This window comes from Phodopus roborovskii, unplaced genomic scaffold (assembly GCF_943737965.1).
Source record: "Phodopus roborovskii unplaced genomic scaffold, PHOROB, whole genome shotgun sequence".
NCBI lineage: Eukaryota > Metazoa > Chordata > Mammalia > Rodentia > Cricetidae > Phodopus > Phodopus roborovskii.
In genome coordinates, this window is record NW_026126575.1 from 816,025 (window position 1) to 832,224 (window position 16,200).

At 42.8% G+C, this 16,200-nt stretch overlaps 1 protein-coding gene across 1 annotated transcript; it reads right to left on the reverse strand.

Moving 5' to 3' along the window:
* Nucleotides 1-4,246: 4,246 nt before the first annotated feature.
* Nucleotides 4,247-8,762, reverse strand: Gkn1 (gastrokine 1). Its single transcript, XM_051203322.1, has 6 exons — nt 8,666-8,762; nt 7,056-7,106; nt 6,830-6,967; nt 6,068-6,178; nt 4,981-5,122; nt 4,247-4,346 (listed from the first exon to the last, which is right to left on the reverse strand). The coding sequence occupies exons 1-6, from the start codon at nt 8,714-8,716 to the stop codon at nt 4,249-4,251; spliced, it is 591 nt and encodes a 196-aa protein (XP_051059279.1). The 5' UTR covers nt 8,717-8,762; the 3' UTR covers nt 4,247-4,248.
* Nucleotides 8,763-16,200: the final 7,438 nt, after the last annotated feature.

Genomic DNA, 16,200 nt, shown 5'->3' on the forward strand with positions numbered 1-16,200 from the left:
TAGTCATGTAACTACAGTATAGCTATGCCTTCTCAGTTGGATTGATTTGCCCTTGCTCTGAGATGTCCCTTCACATATCTTCTTTCCAAAGATTCCAATATATTCCCCATCCCTCTTAATACCACAGCTTTACATTTAGTTACAGAATTATAATCCAGAAACTAGCTATGTGTGTTTTTACATTAAGGAGCAATGCATGAGTGGAGTATCTTTGGAATTTATGACTTATGGGAGCTGGAGCTATGTGTACGCTTAAGTGATGCCTTGGGTGATGAAGAGGAGTAAGAAATGAGGGGTTGTGTAGGAACCCAGGAGAACACGGATATTTTTAAAGCACTTGGTATAGAAAGAGAAGGAATATCTAGGAGAAAACAGTCATGTATGTCAGTTGGAGCACAAAGGCAGAGCCCTGTAAGGTCTTCAATAGACTTAGCAACTAGAAGTTTCTTGGTGATTTTCATGAATAAAATGTAGTGAGGTGGGGGAGAAAAACCCACAGTGTAAACCAACACACAGCATCAGGTAGAGGCGGTGTGGTGGTTGGTTTTAAATATTACCTTGCCACAGCTCAGAATCACCTGCTCAGGGATCCTCAGATGGAGGATGTCCGTGTCAGGTTGGTCTGTGGGGAACTGTCGATTGGTCATTGATGTAGGGAGGTCCAGCCCACTGTGGGCAGCATTATCCCCTGGGCAAGTGGTTCTGAGCTGCAGAAGAAAGCTAATCATGAGCCTGAGCAATCCAACAAGTAGTACTCCCTTACGGTTTCTGCTTGAGTTCCTGTCCTGACTTCCCTTGGTGTTAATCTGTGTCCTGGAGCAGTTAGCCAAGCAAACCTACTCCTCTCCAGTTGTGGTGAGTTTTATTGCTTTTATTGTCCCCACTTTGATGTTTTAGAAAGATTCTGAGAATAAAGTTGCCTGAGTTCTTCTCACCATGAGGCTTCAGTCTGCCAGCTCCTGGCTTGCTGACCATGCCCTGTTGAAGACGCTTACTCCAGTTGTGAATGCGGCTGAGATTCTGTGATGGCTTTAGTAGTTGACTGATAAGGTTGATACTGTTCTGCTCTGGAGCAGTTGGTTCATTTATGTAGGAACCAGTTTGTGACTCGAGCTTTGCTCGATGCACCAGTTCTTACTATCTGCAGTGGGTACTGTAGGAGATGAACTATGCCAGTTATGCCCAAGTTCTGACACTACCCAGATGAACCTTGTAGGGAGGGTTCAGGAAGGGGCGAGGTTCTTGGTGGGAAGTCCCCTGCTCTGTGTTTCTTCTCTAGGAGATTCTTAGCAAATTGCTGGATAGATGTCTGTGCTGAATCTCACTGTTTCTTGAGCAATTTCCATGGGATGAATTAATGGAAGAGTCACTTGCTTTCCTGGAGCATGAAAGGCAGTATTGTCGATTTGGCCTCCCTGTGTGGTTAGCTAAAGGATTCAGAGGCTCTGGGAAGGCATATATCTTAATGGGATCTGTGTGTGTGTGTGTGTGTGTGTGTGTGTGTGTGTGTGTGTGTCCTATGACTCTGGTCTTTGATGCTCCTTACAATAAGCTTAAAGAACATAGCCCTCATCTAAGGCTTAGTTTGTGATGTTGATGACGATCACAGCACTGTCTTCCAAAATCCATGCATGCCCTGTTAATGAATAGTATTGATAAATTTGTGTGAGAAGAAACCCTAGATTCATACTAACTATGCTAACTAAACTAGGCTAACTAAAGTGGAACTAAACAAGGCACTGTCTGACCCGTCAGGATTGTATATTTGATTTCTATTTTAATGATTTGTGATATTAGGATCATTATTTTTACTTTAGATATAGCATATTTTCCCTCATTAAAATTACTATCTATTTTTAGTGTGTATGGATATTTTGCATGTATGTCGTGAACCTCGTGCATGTTCAGTGTATGCAGAGGCCAGAAGATGTTGGATCTCTTAGAACCTGAGTTACGGATGTTGTAAGCTGCCACATAGGTGCTGGGAATCGGGTCTGAGTACTTTAGGAAGAGCAGCCAGTACTCAAGTGCTGAGCCATCTCTCCAGCCTCACCTTTCTCTCATTTTTAATGGTGAAGGCCTGACTCAATGTTCAACCTTTCCTCTTATACAAACTGAATATTTAAGGCTCTATGTTTCCTCTTTACAGAGCTATGGACTACTGCTCACATGGTTTTCTGTGTAGGGCTTTCAGTATTTCATGTTATAATGTATGCTCTACTTGTAATCATTGACTTTTCTTCAGTTCTTGTCTTATTCAGAAGCATGCCGCATAATTTTAGGACAAATGAAATTATTTTATTTCATTTGGGAAACTGTTGTCTCAACTAAGTCAAAACTAGAAGAATGTGTCATTTATGATGCTAATGATTTGAATGAATCAGATCTGATTTACATCTTAGCATATAGTGTTTACATAACTTCTATATGTACTTACAAGAAATATGTATTTTGTGGTATTTTATATAGTCTAGTTAAAATAAAGTAATTTATCTAAGTATTGATGTTCCTAGTTCTTCATATATAAGCAATTAAAAGGTATATAAAATATTCAACTAGGATAGCAAAATTATTTTTCTTTGAAGTTCTTGTAATTTTCATATACATACATATATATATATATATGTATACATACACACACACACATATATATACATATATATATATATTTGGTTTTTCAAGACAGGGTTTCTCTGTATTGCTTTGGAGCCTGTCCTGGAACTAGCTCTTGTAGACCAGTCTGGCCTCGAACTCACAGAGATCCGCCTGCCTCTGCCTCCCGAGTGCTGGGATTAAAGGGGAGCACCACCAATGCCTGGCTTCCTTTGTATATTTTGATAAGTCTATATAATGTAGAATTTTATCTTCCCAGTGGGTTTTCTTTTTAATCCTAAAATAGTTACAGATAATTCTTCTATAAAACATTGACTTCACCACTTCCCAAAGTCAGGTGCTTGACACTGACCACACTTTCTGAGACTTAGTTTTGTTTTTTGTTTGTTGCCTTCACCAAGGCAACATCTGCAAGTGTGGTCTTTTTATGTGTATGCATTTTTGCCTGCATGTATATCTGCACACCATGTGCATGTGACATAGAAGTCGTAAGAGGAGGGCTTTGGAGCCTGAGTTACAGATGATTGTGAGCTGCCATGGGGGTGCTGAGACTTGGGCCTGGGTTACCTAGAAGAGCAGCAAGTGCTCTTAATCACTGAGACATCTCTCCAACATGATACAACTGTGATCTATATGGGCTTCAGAATATTTCAGAAGTAACACTAATTTACAAAAAGTGATGAAATTACAACATAGTGGAGATAATTACTATAACTTCCTCCCAGTAAGCACTAACCAATATAAATAATGTCTAAGTGGTGGAACTCAATATCTTGTTTAGTTTTGTTAGGTTTACATAGGTATAACTCATGCAAAGATAAAGGAATGGAGTAAGAATCTTCTGATGACTTCTAGGAACTATGTATGGAAGCAACTTTTAAAATGAAGTTCAGGTTGCTATTATACACAATTCTGGGAAATTATTTTCTTCCAGATTTTTCTCCTTTGGTGGAGACCCTTGTGCTTGATCATACGGTAGTATGATCTCACTCTTGGTCTGTCAAGGAATGGAGGCTGTAGACTATGAACCAAATATGATCAAGAGAATATGGAAGTAGGATTCAACATTAGGTAATGTTTCTTGATCTGGGATAGCATATGAACATGAAGAATGAGGCTGACTTTCTGGTCTAGCTTTCTAACAAGCCATTCTGGGGCAAGAGGCAATCTGAGTTTCTCAGTATCTGCAGGGGTGTGCTTCTAGCCTCTCATTCCTAGCACCACCTTGGGTTATTACAGATACTCCAAACTCCTTGTAGAAGACTCCCTTTTCTGATTATGGCCACTTTGAGTAGATGTTTGTCTTTGCTGGTCTAAAATGGCATTTCATCCACCAGCAAGAGAATAGTGGCATAGTCTAAGCCCAACCTCAGGCTGTGGTTTGTGGTATATGAAGTCTCTGAAGGGTCCTTCCTAGGGGTGAGGTCTTAAATGCAGGGTGACAGGTGGGTCTGGCATATGCCATATTGTACTCCCATAGTAATCATGAGGAATGTCAGTACAAACTGATGGTGCCAGGTAAGTTTATTGAGCCTTAAAGAAGTAAATCAACTCTCAGAGAAAATTCTCATAGTCAGTATAGCAATGATCAGAGCACACATTTCATTTCTCTGATGATCAAATCTGAAGTTGCTTCTAATATGTTTCCTCTGATGTTCCACAGAAAGACATCTGCAGGATCCACAGTATTTTAGCAGTGAAGCACTTCTGTGAGTACAAAGGCTGGTTCGGTACTGGAGAAAACAAGTTTGGATCAATGACTGTCCTGGGACTCTTTGGGGACTGTGGGAAGTGTCACATAATTTCTAAGGTACACATTAACTTCAAGATCTCTCTCTCTCTCCTCTCTTTCTGTCTCTCTCCACTTCAGAGATGTGGAAAGTTGCAGTTAGATTAGGTTCTTACTTTATGGATACTATTCTTTGAATGCCAAGAAATAAGTATTAGAGATATAGGAAGTCAATAGGATTTATTGGCAGTCTCCTTTCATTTAGCCATCTATGCTTTTATGCTTTCTTTTGATTACATTTGGAGTTTTTCTACATCCCACCGACCCAAAAGAGACAGTATTCTATAATGTTTAAACACACAACCTGTGCCAAATGCCTGGACTAACCCTGACAAAGGCTTTGAGACCTTTCTCTGTGTCTCACTTTGTATAAAGTAAGACTCACAGAGCAATAGAGCCTGTGGATTCTAAGAGTGCTTTGGGGAGCTTATGAACTAATGCTTCTGAAGTAGGCACTAATGAAGTGCCTGCTCTGACGCTCAACCCCACATGATCAGTGCCATCTGTGGTCACACTTCAGAGAGTCTGATGGCTCCACCAGTACTGACTTGGGGTGAACAATGTCAGGCGGTACACACCTGGAATCTCCTCAGCTACATAGGTCGGGATGCCCTGGCACATGGCAGCAATCTTTGTCCCAAATGTACTCAGGTCCTCCACTCGGGTAGGGTTGATGGAGTACATCAATTCCTTGGGAGATGTTCCCTCAGGTCCTTTATCCTGAAGTCAAGTGTGAAGAGGAAAAAAAGAAAATGAATGTGCGCTGAGTCCGGGATTTGCTGGTCTAAAAGGGGCAGGAGCGGCAGGGGTATTTCTAAAAGGGGCAGGAGCGGCAGGGGTATTTCTAAAAGGGGCAGGAGGGGCAGGGGTATTTCTAAAAGGGGCAAGAGCGGCAGGGGTATTTCTAAAAGGGGCAGGAGGGGCAGGGGTATTTCTTGGCTGCTTTTTTTTTTTTTTTTTTTTTTTTTTTAACCAAGGTGAAGAGAGAAATCTAGCTTTAAATGTCTTGATATTTCTAAGTGCCCCAAAGGACTTAGATGGTTTGAAATCATAAAATCAGAAGTCTGAGGCAAAATGTATCCTGAAATGTAAAGCACAACTGCCTTCTTAGATTCTAGGGGAAGACTATATGATCAGTTCTGAGGATGGAGCTTATTTACATTCTCTACCTTTTGGGTTATCATCAATTTATCTCAGACATCTGACTGTGAAAACCATGGATTCCCTCTTTGCATCTACTGCAGCTATGGGTGACACTTGATTACATTTGATTTTCAAGCAAGCAACAAATCCCTTTAGAGTTAAGAATATCTCAAACATTGTATAGGACATACTTAGACTTTAAAAATGATTTCTTTTTATCTGAAATCCAGCTTAACTAGGCAGTTTATATGCTTCCCCGTTCTGATAACCCTAGGTACTGAAGAGGTGTGTCCTTGAAGTACTGAGGGCTTGCACTGAGTTCTGCAGACCTTCTGTCTCTACCCTGCAGAGGCAGATGAGCCACAGCATCTGGTGTAGTGGAAACTGCCCCCACTCAGGCAGTCACCTAGCATTAACATGACAAACATGCTGGCATGCTGTGCAAAGAAGGAATGGGTGGGACTTCATTATTTACTGGAGACAGTAAGACCTTTCATTCCAAATGACAAGGCTTGCCTTCACCTTTTGCTCCTTGACCAGTGTGTCGAGTTCTTGAAGGGAGGGCATTACATTCTTGTTCATTTTGTGCACAATGCATGATTTCTTGGCGAAGAGTCTGGTTGCAGCAAAACTCTGTTAAAGAAGACAGATGGCAGTGAGGTTCCCCAGAAGCTTTGTCCCAAGTCACAGCTGAGGGGAAATCTAGCTCTAAGATTATGAGGAGCTGGATGACTGATCTGGATCCTGCTGCCCTGCAGTTGTGCCTATGATTAACATGTAGAGATGGTCTGCACGTTCTTAGAGGGTGGAAACAGGGATCTAACTCACTGCCTTGGCTTCGGTTCTAACACAGTAGGAGGCTGTGTGTGTGTGTGTGTGTGTGTGTGTGTGTGTGTGTGTGTGTGTGTGTGTGTGTTGCTGAAATAAACTTTTTCGGCTGAAATAAACTTTTTCAGCTGTCACATCTTAGTCTACTTCCATCATCGACCAGTATTGTCATTCATATTTCGCTCAGTCTCTTTGAGTTAAAGATGCAATGTTGGTCCTTTATATCATGAAGGCTCTCTGCAGGGAAGGCCAATGGATCCCTGTATTTGTCTTTGAACATAGTTGGCTTGAATTTTAACCTATTGTGTAACATTTATCACCAATAAGAAGTAAAATCGGCTGAGCAACACAGACATTGTTACTGGTAGTTATCATCATGGACAGCTAGAATTCACATTGAAGGTTTTAATGGCTGGTGAGTATGCCATATCTTTGCCCCGTGTTTCCAATACATACATTTTCATAGTCCCAGAGGGCATTCCAGGAGCCCCAGCCGTTGTTGCTGTCCACATTGGCCACATTGTGCTGGTTGTTGATGCTCACTGACTGAGGACCACTTCCGCCTATGTTGCTTTCATTGTTGCTGTTGATAGTCTGAAGTGTATAAGAAATGGAAACTGATTTAAGATCACTTTTCCTTGTAAATGCATTGTGGTAACAGGCTTCAGAAAATGAGACTTACGTAAGAAAAACCAGATGCCATGAGGAGCCCCAGCAGGCTGACGAAGGCCACCTGAAAAAGCACAGACAACAGGGCCGGTGGTCACACTCTTTACCGCATCCACTCCTCCACCAAGCTCATCAGAAATATTTACTAATTGTACCAATGTCCCCAACTTTCCATGTTTTCTTATTCCACCATGTATTTTTTTAAAAATATTTATTTATTATGTATACAGTGTTCTGTCTACATGCTTTCCCTGCAGGCCAGAAGAGGGCACTAGATCTCATTACAGATGGCTGTGAGCCACCATGTGGTTGCTGGGAATTGAACTCAGGTCCTTTGGAAGCACAGGCAGTGCTCTTAACCACTGAGCCATCTCTCCAGCCCCCACCATGTATTTTTTTTAACCACAGAAAAATTTAGAAATAATATAGAATTGTTGAGTTATTGTAATTATATTAATATGTAGTTTTAGAATTTTGAATTAGACACTGAAATTGATGAATAAAGCATAAAATTGATGCATAAAAGCTCTGAAAACTCTTCTTTGACCTGGGATGCTTTCTTCCTAGCAGAGGGAAACAAGCCTCTTGCTGTTTTCTCAGTAGGTTAAGTGTTTCTATTATTTTTATTGTCAGCTTAACAAAGAGTTAAAGTTTGTCTCTTAATAAACCAGATGTGGGAGAAGTGTCTGAGCACAATGTCATCTCCTGTACACAAGGCAGCTGCTGAGGAATAAAGGGCCCCAAGACCAGTGGTTCTCATCTTGTGGATTGCCATCCTTCTGGGGGTCAAACAACCCTTCCATAGGGGTTGCCTGAGACCATCAGAAAACACAGATATTTACATTATGGTTCATAACAGTAGTGAAATGACAGTTATAAAGGAGCAATGAAAATAATTTTATCATTGTGGATCACACCATGAGGAAGTGTATTAAAGGGCTAGCATGAGGAAGGGTGAGAATCACTGCCCTAGACAAAGGCATGCCCCTAATGAGAAGTCCAACCCTCTGGCCTGTGCTTGGCGCTCTCCCTGCTTTGATCCAGCCTGATCTGGGGAGGACATTTCTAGGTCATAATTTGCATTTATGATCCCATCTCAAGGCATGGAGTATGCTGCAATAGGAAATGTTCATTTGATTTCAGCCTCTCTGCATCCTAGAACTTCAGAGGAAAAACTGAGCTAGCTTCATCCTCATCCTCATACTCTTTCTCCAAAAAAAAAGAAAAAGCTGGACAGGGCCTGAGAACACTTATTTCTTGGAGGGCCAAGAGTGTTGAAGACTGGTTTTGACAACAGTGACCTTCCAGGCTGACCAGAAGGCCAGAACATGCCCAGGACTCTTGACAAAAGCAGAATTGAGTATAAGAAAGATCAGACACTTTCTGGAGCTTGTCCTGAGTAGAACCCCGGAGCAAGTATGGTGGAAGGCAAGTCTATCACAATTAGCTTGTGCCAGACCCTGCCAGTGCATGAATTCTTCTTTGTGGACACACTTATAAATGCCATGATTCCCTGAAAGAATTCTTTCCATTATGGTAACAGTGCCATAAGAATCAGACCCTTCTCTCACCCCTACTAATGTTTTCCAGTTGTATTGAGTTTTAGAGGAAGATCCGACTTACTGTGAACTTCATGCTGTCAGCAGTGTGATGGAGAGGAGAATAGGCAGGCATGCTTACAGACACGAAGCCTTCTGGTATTTGTACCTGACCAGATTTGCTCAAGCTAGGTGTGCTCAGGTGGAGTCCACAGCTTATCTCCTGCCCCTTCCTGTAGCTGCATGGCAGCCGAGTCCCCGGAAGCCTTTAGCTGCATGGCCAGCACTGCGCTTGGACCAGAGGCAATCTGACTCATCACCTGATGAAGGTACTTCAGTAAACTCAACGTGATCCATGATAAGTTCTGGTCCAATCGAAGCCATGGGTGTGGGTACTTTAAGCATTGCCACTGCTCAGATTCAAGAAAAGAGTGATCCCTAAAACCAAACACCACCGCAGACTAGATCTGTGTGCATATCTGCCCTTCCAGATATTGTCACCTGTGGGAATGCATGAACAGTTTCTCTTCCTTCCCTTGACCTGTTCCTATTGTGAGCTTTCCCAGATCTTTTCATCCTTATCTCCCCTTTCCTAAGACCCCTGAACATGCTCAAGTCTTACTGAGTGGGTGAAAGATGGATCTCCACGCAAGAAAGCTGGTCCTTGTGTCCTGCCTAGGCATTTCTTTGAGGAATTGTCTGGTCTTGAAGCCAGTTCAGTTTTCCATCCATGTCATGAATGGCTTGCACCAAAGCTGTCTCCCATCATTCATCCCTGGGGTTAGAGCTCTGGGGACTGTTGGCAGCACTTTTTCCCATCTATAAATCTAACAACTAACCCTTGTTATTACATCTCACCCATGCCTCTTCATTCTGCTTTTTTGCCAGGTACTCCTTAATGGATTTTACCAGCATTGTAGGACCAGCTGGCCTTACCCCAGGTCTCTGATACTTTAATGTATGTCCTTCATTTTCCCCAGGGCTCTTTTCTCAGAGCATGGAAAGTAAATAGACATTAATCTCCAGAGCTTAGCAACTTTCACTGGCAGTCCTTAAGAAAAAGTTCAAGTGTGTTGGGATGGCCTCTGCAGGACTTCCTAAAGGGGTTTCCAGCTCCCCCAGCTGCCTGCGTCCTGGGTGCCCAGCCTGGCATACCTTCAAGGCACCCCATCTGCACTCAGCCTTTCACACCCTGCCTCTTCTCCCATCGCTTGACAATGCTTTTGTTGTTTAAGCTCCACACTGATGCCTCCTCCACAATATCCTCATTTTCCACACTATCAAAGAACTCTGTCTTCTTATTTTCCTCCAGACAAGAACATTTTCCAACACCATATCAAAACAAGGGAGGGTTTCTATAAGGAGAGAGAGTAGAGATTGTCACCCGGGAAAATGAGGAAATGGTCAAAGAAGTTTTGAAGGTGATTTAACACATTTTTTTCTCCTGTTCTCTTCTACAACTGAAGCTGGTGGTTCAGACTTGATAAAGGGGGAAACTGTGTTTCATGTACTGACACACAGGTTTCTACTCTGAAAACCTTGTGCCCACAACCTACCTCTCCTACAGGGGCCAGAGCTTAAGGGGTTGCACAGTTCCAAAGCTTGACTCACTCAATATGTCTTCCACAATGCTGGAATGACTAGATTAGGACAGTTGGATGAAAGCTGACCTGCTGTTTTAATTCATCCTCAAATGATTTCAAGTTCTTTCTTTAATCGTACAAGGTCAAGAAGCCTGGGGCTAGGTGTGGGAGCTGTGGCGATGTCTTCCTCTGCTTCAGAGACTGCCACTACCGGCTCTGTGGAGGTCAGAGTGGCAAGCAGCCCTGCTTTTAGATTGGGCCTCTGATGGTGATTTGGGAGTGCCTGTGTAAGTTCCAGCACACATTTTGTGTGTCATGCCTTACTAAGGACTCAAAGTGACATATGGATTGGTGAAATGTTGGTGTGGTAAATGCTCATGATGGGGGACAGATTGACAGACAAACAATGGTGTTCAAGGTCTCTCTTTTGGTTAAGAACAATTTATATTCACGTGGCAAATGAGCTAAAAGATTTCTATGTATACATTTTGTACCACATCATGACATCCTAAATATAAATGGCAATGGAACCTCATTGAATGTCTTATTCATTAATTTCCAGACACACTTTAGTATCTATAAAGATTCATTTCTTCGGGGGGGGGGGGATCTGTCTGGAGAGCTCCTGGTTGAAGCCAAGAGCTAAGAGGCTCAGATCTGCTTCCTCACTCCTGTTTGGGCTTTCACCTTCTCATTGGTAGAAGAGAAGGAATTCACCTCTCATACAGTATTGTTAATCAGCTAGTTTCAAAGCCAGGAGATGTTCTTTCTGTGGCTTCTGTGAGGTGGGAGTGTGTGGCTGCCCAGGGAGATGTAAAATTGTTATCTACCTCTCAGCTTAGCGACTCTTACAAGTTCATCCCAATTAGCAACATGGCTGTATCAGGAGTTACTTATGGAACAGTGTATGGCAATGCACAACCACAATTCCAGAAGTCACCTCTCTAACCACATTCCTATTTTAGAAGGCTGTGAGTCTGCATCAGAATCAATGTAAGTCTGGGCACAGAGTGCTAGCCTATGTTAGGACACTAGAGGTGACAGCAGGCTCAGACAACACAAACCATGGACAAAGCCAGATTCTCAGAAAGTTTTGTGTTTAAGGGTACCCTACCAATGCCCCTTATTGGGGATTCTTGTTGTCTCAGAAAACACTGGCCTGCTGTGGTAAAGGTAGTTTGTCTTGTTGCAATACAGCATGCAGAACACATAAGTAGGGATTCACTTCATGATGGCATTCCTTTGGCTAGGATTTGGAGGGCTGGTCTCACCAACGTTTTCTTTTGTGTGTGTGTGTATGTGTGTGTGTGTGTGTGTGTGTGTGTGTGTGTGTGTGTGTGTGTGTGCTCCCCTCAATTCTAGTCTGTCTCCTTTAAGACCTAAATTCCTCAGCAGTAGCAAGGCTCTTGCTCCTTCTTGGCCTGAGAGCTATGCTTTCTGTGGTTCATATTTCCTCAAGGGAGGAAGGCATAGTAATGTTTTTGTCACCTGCGTAAGACTTAGATGCTTAGTAGGTGCCTTTAAATTCTATGAGTAGCCAGAGATGGCCAAACTAGAGACTACAGTGTTCATCATATTCTCCATATCTGGTTTGGGATATAATCTGGAGAACTGCTGCTGTGTGCTGGCCATGGGGACACAATAGTGTGACCCCAGTACCCTGGGGTTAGTGTGGAGCAAGTCAGGTCATAGATAAATAGAGTCTGTCCTCCTATGGAGGTTAACTCTGGGCTTTCCCCCAAGCAAGGCCCTATCATCACTTATCATCCAGTACACACACCCATGGCTTCATTCCAGCCCACACCCTGCCACGTGAGGCTGAATGAAAACTCTCTTTGTCTGGAACAATCTAGATGCATTCTGTGTACAAGCATGCTCACACATGGAGTTAGTTTCACACAGAATGAGGCTTCTTACATTTTTTACACGTATCTTTCCCTCCTCTTTGAGTGGAATGTGTACCACCAGGACACATTTTCATTCTTAAATATTCAAGCCCTCCCACCCCCCACCCGCTGTGTGAACTAGCTAGGTTATTAGCACTCTTGAAGTCTGCAGCTGTCATGTTCTTATTTTCTGGTACTTAGGACTTGTTGGCCAAAATGACAATCCTGTTATGTATTAGTTGGGTGAGGAATGGCCCTTCATGTAGACATTATGTCTCTGCCTCCTTGTTGTTTTTCTGTGAAGCTGGCTTGATAGATGGATTCTGTGACAGCTGTTCTGTGAAATCTGAACACGTTGCTTTCCTGAAAAAGAGTTATACTGTGCCTTTGTTCATCCTCTTGTTGCTAAGACTTTAGCATAAGATCAGATGCCAATAGCCTTTGTGTTGTGGAATGGTCTACACTCATCACTCACTCCTTTTATACTTCTGACCAAGAATAATACACCCAGAAAACAGTAACAGGGAAGTATAAAATAACATTTGAATAGTTATTGCTAGAAAGCTTCTAATTCCAGAAGATCCAAATTTATTACATAGTTGTTTTTGTACAGGAAGGAAATTCTTTCCAAATTACAGCAGTGTTGGAATGATCCTTCTTGAGCCATCTCGAGTTGTTTCTCCTGGGACTGTCACCTTCCAAATACACACAGCTCAGCCTCTCCAATGCTGCTTGTCCTTGTCCATCCAGAGACATTTACCAAATCATTCAAGTCCCTGAAAGCCTGGATGCAATGTCTCAAATAGGTTGTTACCTGGAGTGTTTGAATGCTGTATACAGGATTAGCGGGGAAAATGCTAACGAAAGTTCTTCTGAGTAATTTCATCATCTGTGTAAAGATAAGAGAATGTTGATTAGTAGCCTTGTTTTTCATCATTGTGAAAACTGGTCAAAACTGGCCATGATTCTGAAAAGAAGTTTCTAGAAAACGTGAGATGCCTATGTAAAGAATGGACACCCCAGTGTCGAGGGTGTTGTTTGCAACTTCTTCTTGGTCATGTGGAAGCAATATCATGGTTCCCCGATCACTCATATTAAAACAGTTTAATGATGATTTGTAAAATAACTCATGAATAAAGTGTGTTCATCCAGGGTTAGCCATCAGGTCTAGAGGAATGAGCCTCTCATAGAAAGATGAGCATCTGCTAGATCTGGAGAACCAGAGGGAGTGGGTCTGCAGCCCCACAGCAGCCTGCCTTCCGCTGTTTCCCTAGTGGAGGAATATGAAGTCAAGGACAGCAGTCCCTCATGAGAGTGAGGCATGGCTCTGTAAGTCAGTTTTCTGCAGGACAACTGGTTGCCATTGCTTTCCTTCTCTTCATCTCCACCAGACCATGCGTATCTGTGTGCCTTCTTCGCTTCTGGGGGAATCTATACTATCCTTAGAGCCTCAGGATATCTTGGCATTTGCAGTTATTCACTAGTGTTCTCCTCCTAATCCGCCTGCACCCCATAGTCTCCAGTTCCTGAAAGTGCTTATTGAAACAGGTCTATATTCTGGGGTGTTTTCCCCTCACAGTTTCCACTGGATTCGAAAAGAAAGCAATTCCCTTTACCTAGTTCAAGAAAACAATCCCATTTACTGCCTTCACAGTGGGCTTTTGGGTTGGTAACTTCATGCTTGTGTTGGAAGCCACTGAGTGCTCTTGGGAAAAAGCCCTCTGTAAGACTAAGTGCTATAAAATATTTCAAGTTGTAAAACAACCCATGCTCACATCACAACCCACTGATGTGCCTGAAAGTACATGCTGTTTTAGTGTCATAGGACTGGTCCTCCAGGACCCATGTTCTAGTGCAAGAAGTAGAATCCATGCCTACAACTCCAACACCAGAGAAGCAGAAACAGGAGACACTCTGGGGCTAGCTACCCACCAGTTTAGCCAATCAATGAGCTTTAGGCTCAATAAGAAACCCTGCAACACACACAAAAAAGTGGAAAGCAATTGAGGAAGACATTTGGTATTGACCTCTGACCTCCAGTCACAGATATATGTACACATATGTGCACGCAGACATACACACACACACGTATATATGCCCACATACAAGAAAAAAGGGAGATAGAAGAAAAAGGTCCCCTCCCCAACAGAGCATCCTGTACTCCCATCAAGCACTGGACTCCACAGACAGGTCCTGACATAGGATGGCTACTGAAGTGTAAGAACAAGAAGAGATCCTGGGAATGGCAGGTGATAGTGGAACAGCCTTTCACAAAACCTTAGAGCCCATGCTTTCTCCTTATTCCTCAGAGCTCCTTCCCATGAGCTGTAAGACAAAAGCTCACAGGGATGTAGTCTTCCTGCACCGGTGGGGTTGGAGAGCTCCACCCAGCAGACAAACCTGTGAAGGACAGCTCCATGGAGTAACAGCAGAGCCAGAGGTGTGAACAGGAATCAATAACCCTAAGGTGACCTCCTAGCATCACATTTGTGACACTCCCAAACTCAACTTCAAACCTTTTAACTATTTCACTCAATCATGAGAGAGTAGGGAAAGAAGTGGAGTCAGAACTATCCAACTTACCAAGACCCTACCATTCTCTAAAAAATGAACCAGAGATGTTATAGGATTTAAGTTTTGCCAGCATCTTCTGCCCTTCCTTTCAGAGCCACCCTAAGTGTGGCTCCCTCCTTCCTCTTCTCCACACCCATAATCCGACAGGCTGCAGCTCCTCCCACTAAATTAATATTTTATTTAGTTCATGGCCATGGGTGTTACCTCTAAAAGAAGCAATCTTGCTCAACCTTTTCATAAATGACACACCCTTAAATGTCATAAGGGAATGTCAGGACTGAATAAAGGGAAGTCTTCCTGAGTAGACAGGTAGAATAAAATACATTTACCTTAGTAAGGAACACATGTGTAGATGCTATCTGGAGTGTCCCTGGGCTGAGGGTCCCTATGGCTTAACTTGTAGCCTACACCTGCTGCTGTAAAGGATTCTCTCACCAAACATGCAGAAATAAAATGGAACCATAGCATTAGTCTCTTTCCCCCACATCTACAATAGGCCAAATAATTTTGCAGAAAGCCCTTCCCGCTTCTTAGATGGAGGGTTAAAATAGAAAAGAAAAGTAAACGTAAGACTAGCAGAGCCCATCTTTCACCTCCTGTAGCCCAGGTCTCCTCTCTTCTTTTTATGACTGGTGAAGCCTCTCAGTTTATTTATCCCCCACCCTCAGCCCAGTTGCCACTGCCCCAAGGTAATAGAAGGCATCAGACTTGAGCTTCCACCTCTCTAGGTTCCCCATTCAGCTATGGGAACCTCTCCAGGAAATGTATTCTTATATTGTTGCTGGCTCAGTATCTTCATCTTTGACTTGACTTTCTCCATCCAATAACTTCCCTTTCTTTCAAACTTCCATCTTTTCATGTTGATGTGTGGTCAAAGTGCTCCAAGTCTAAGAAAACAAAATGAACAGAGAAACTATCCCTTATCTCTACCCTCCTCATAAATGGATGACTTCCCCCCACCCTACCCCCACTCTACAACTTTCAAAAGAACCCTGCTTTTTGACTCCCCTCTTCATAGCTCCATCTGCTGCAGTGTGGCATCAGGGTGAGTGGAGGAGCTGCAGTGGGGGAGACAGCCTCAGATAAGGTGGTGCTCTCTTCTCCCTCTTCACTGTCTTCTTACACGGTGACTCCTTTGACTTTGCCCATCAACCACACACCTCTTCTGTTGGTCCCTTCAGGGTTACCACTGGATCCTCAATTTGGTCGTTCTTTTTACTTGTTGCCTTTTTCCTGTGTGAGCTACTCAACACAGCAAAGAAACAGATCCTGCCACCATGTTTCAGGCTCCAAACCAAACCATCCTCACTAGCTCTCAAACATGCTGATTTTTTTTTCTGCAGTTTCAATTTATTTTAGTGGATTTTAAACTATGAATCTTGATGACAAAAGATACTTCAGCCAACCTAAAACTCTGTCTTCACATCCTACTCTAGCACAGTTGCTTATCATAGCTTTCAATTCTACCTTTTAAATATCACCTGTAAAGAACAATATAACACTTGCTTTCTGGTTAAAAAAAAAAGAAATCATAGAAAGTTGTAGAAAATATGTAATATATTGTGGGCATCCCCAAA

Coding starts and splice junctions, on each gene's coding strand:
- Gkn1 (XM_051203322.1), bottom strand. CDS start 8,716: ATGCCTGCCTATTCTCCTCTCCATCACACTGCTGACAGCATGAAGTTC. Junction 7,107..8,665: donor CTGACAGCATGAAGTTCACA/GTAAGTCGGATC, acceptor GTGCTTTTTCAG/GTGGCCTTCGTCAGCCTGCT. Junction 5,123..6,067: donor CACTGGTCAAGGAGCAAAAG/GTGAAGGCAAGC, acceptor ACTTGACTTCAG/GATAAAGGACCTGAGGGAAC.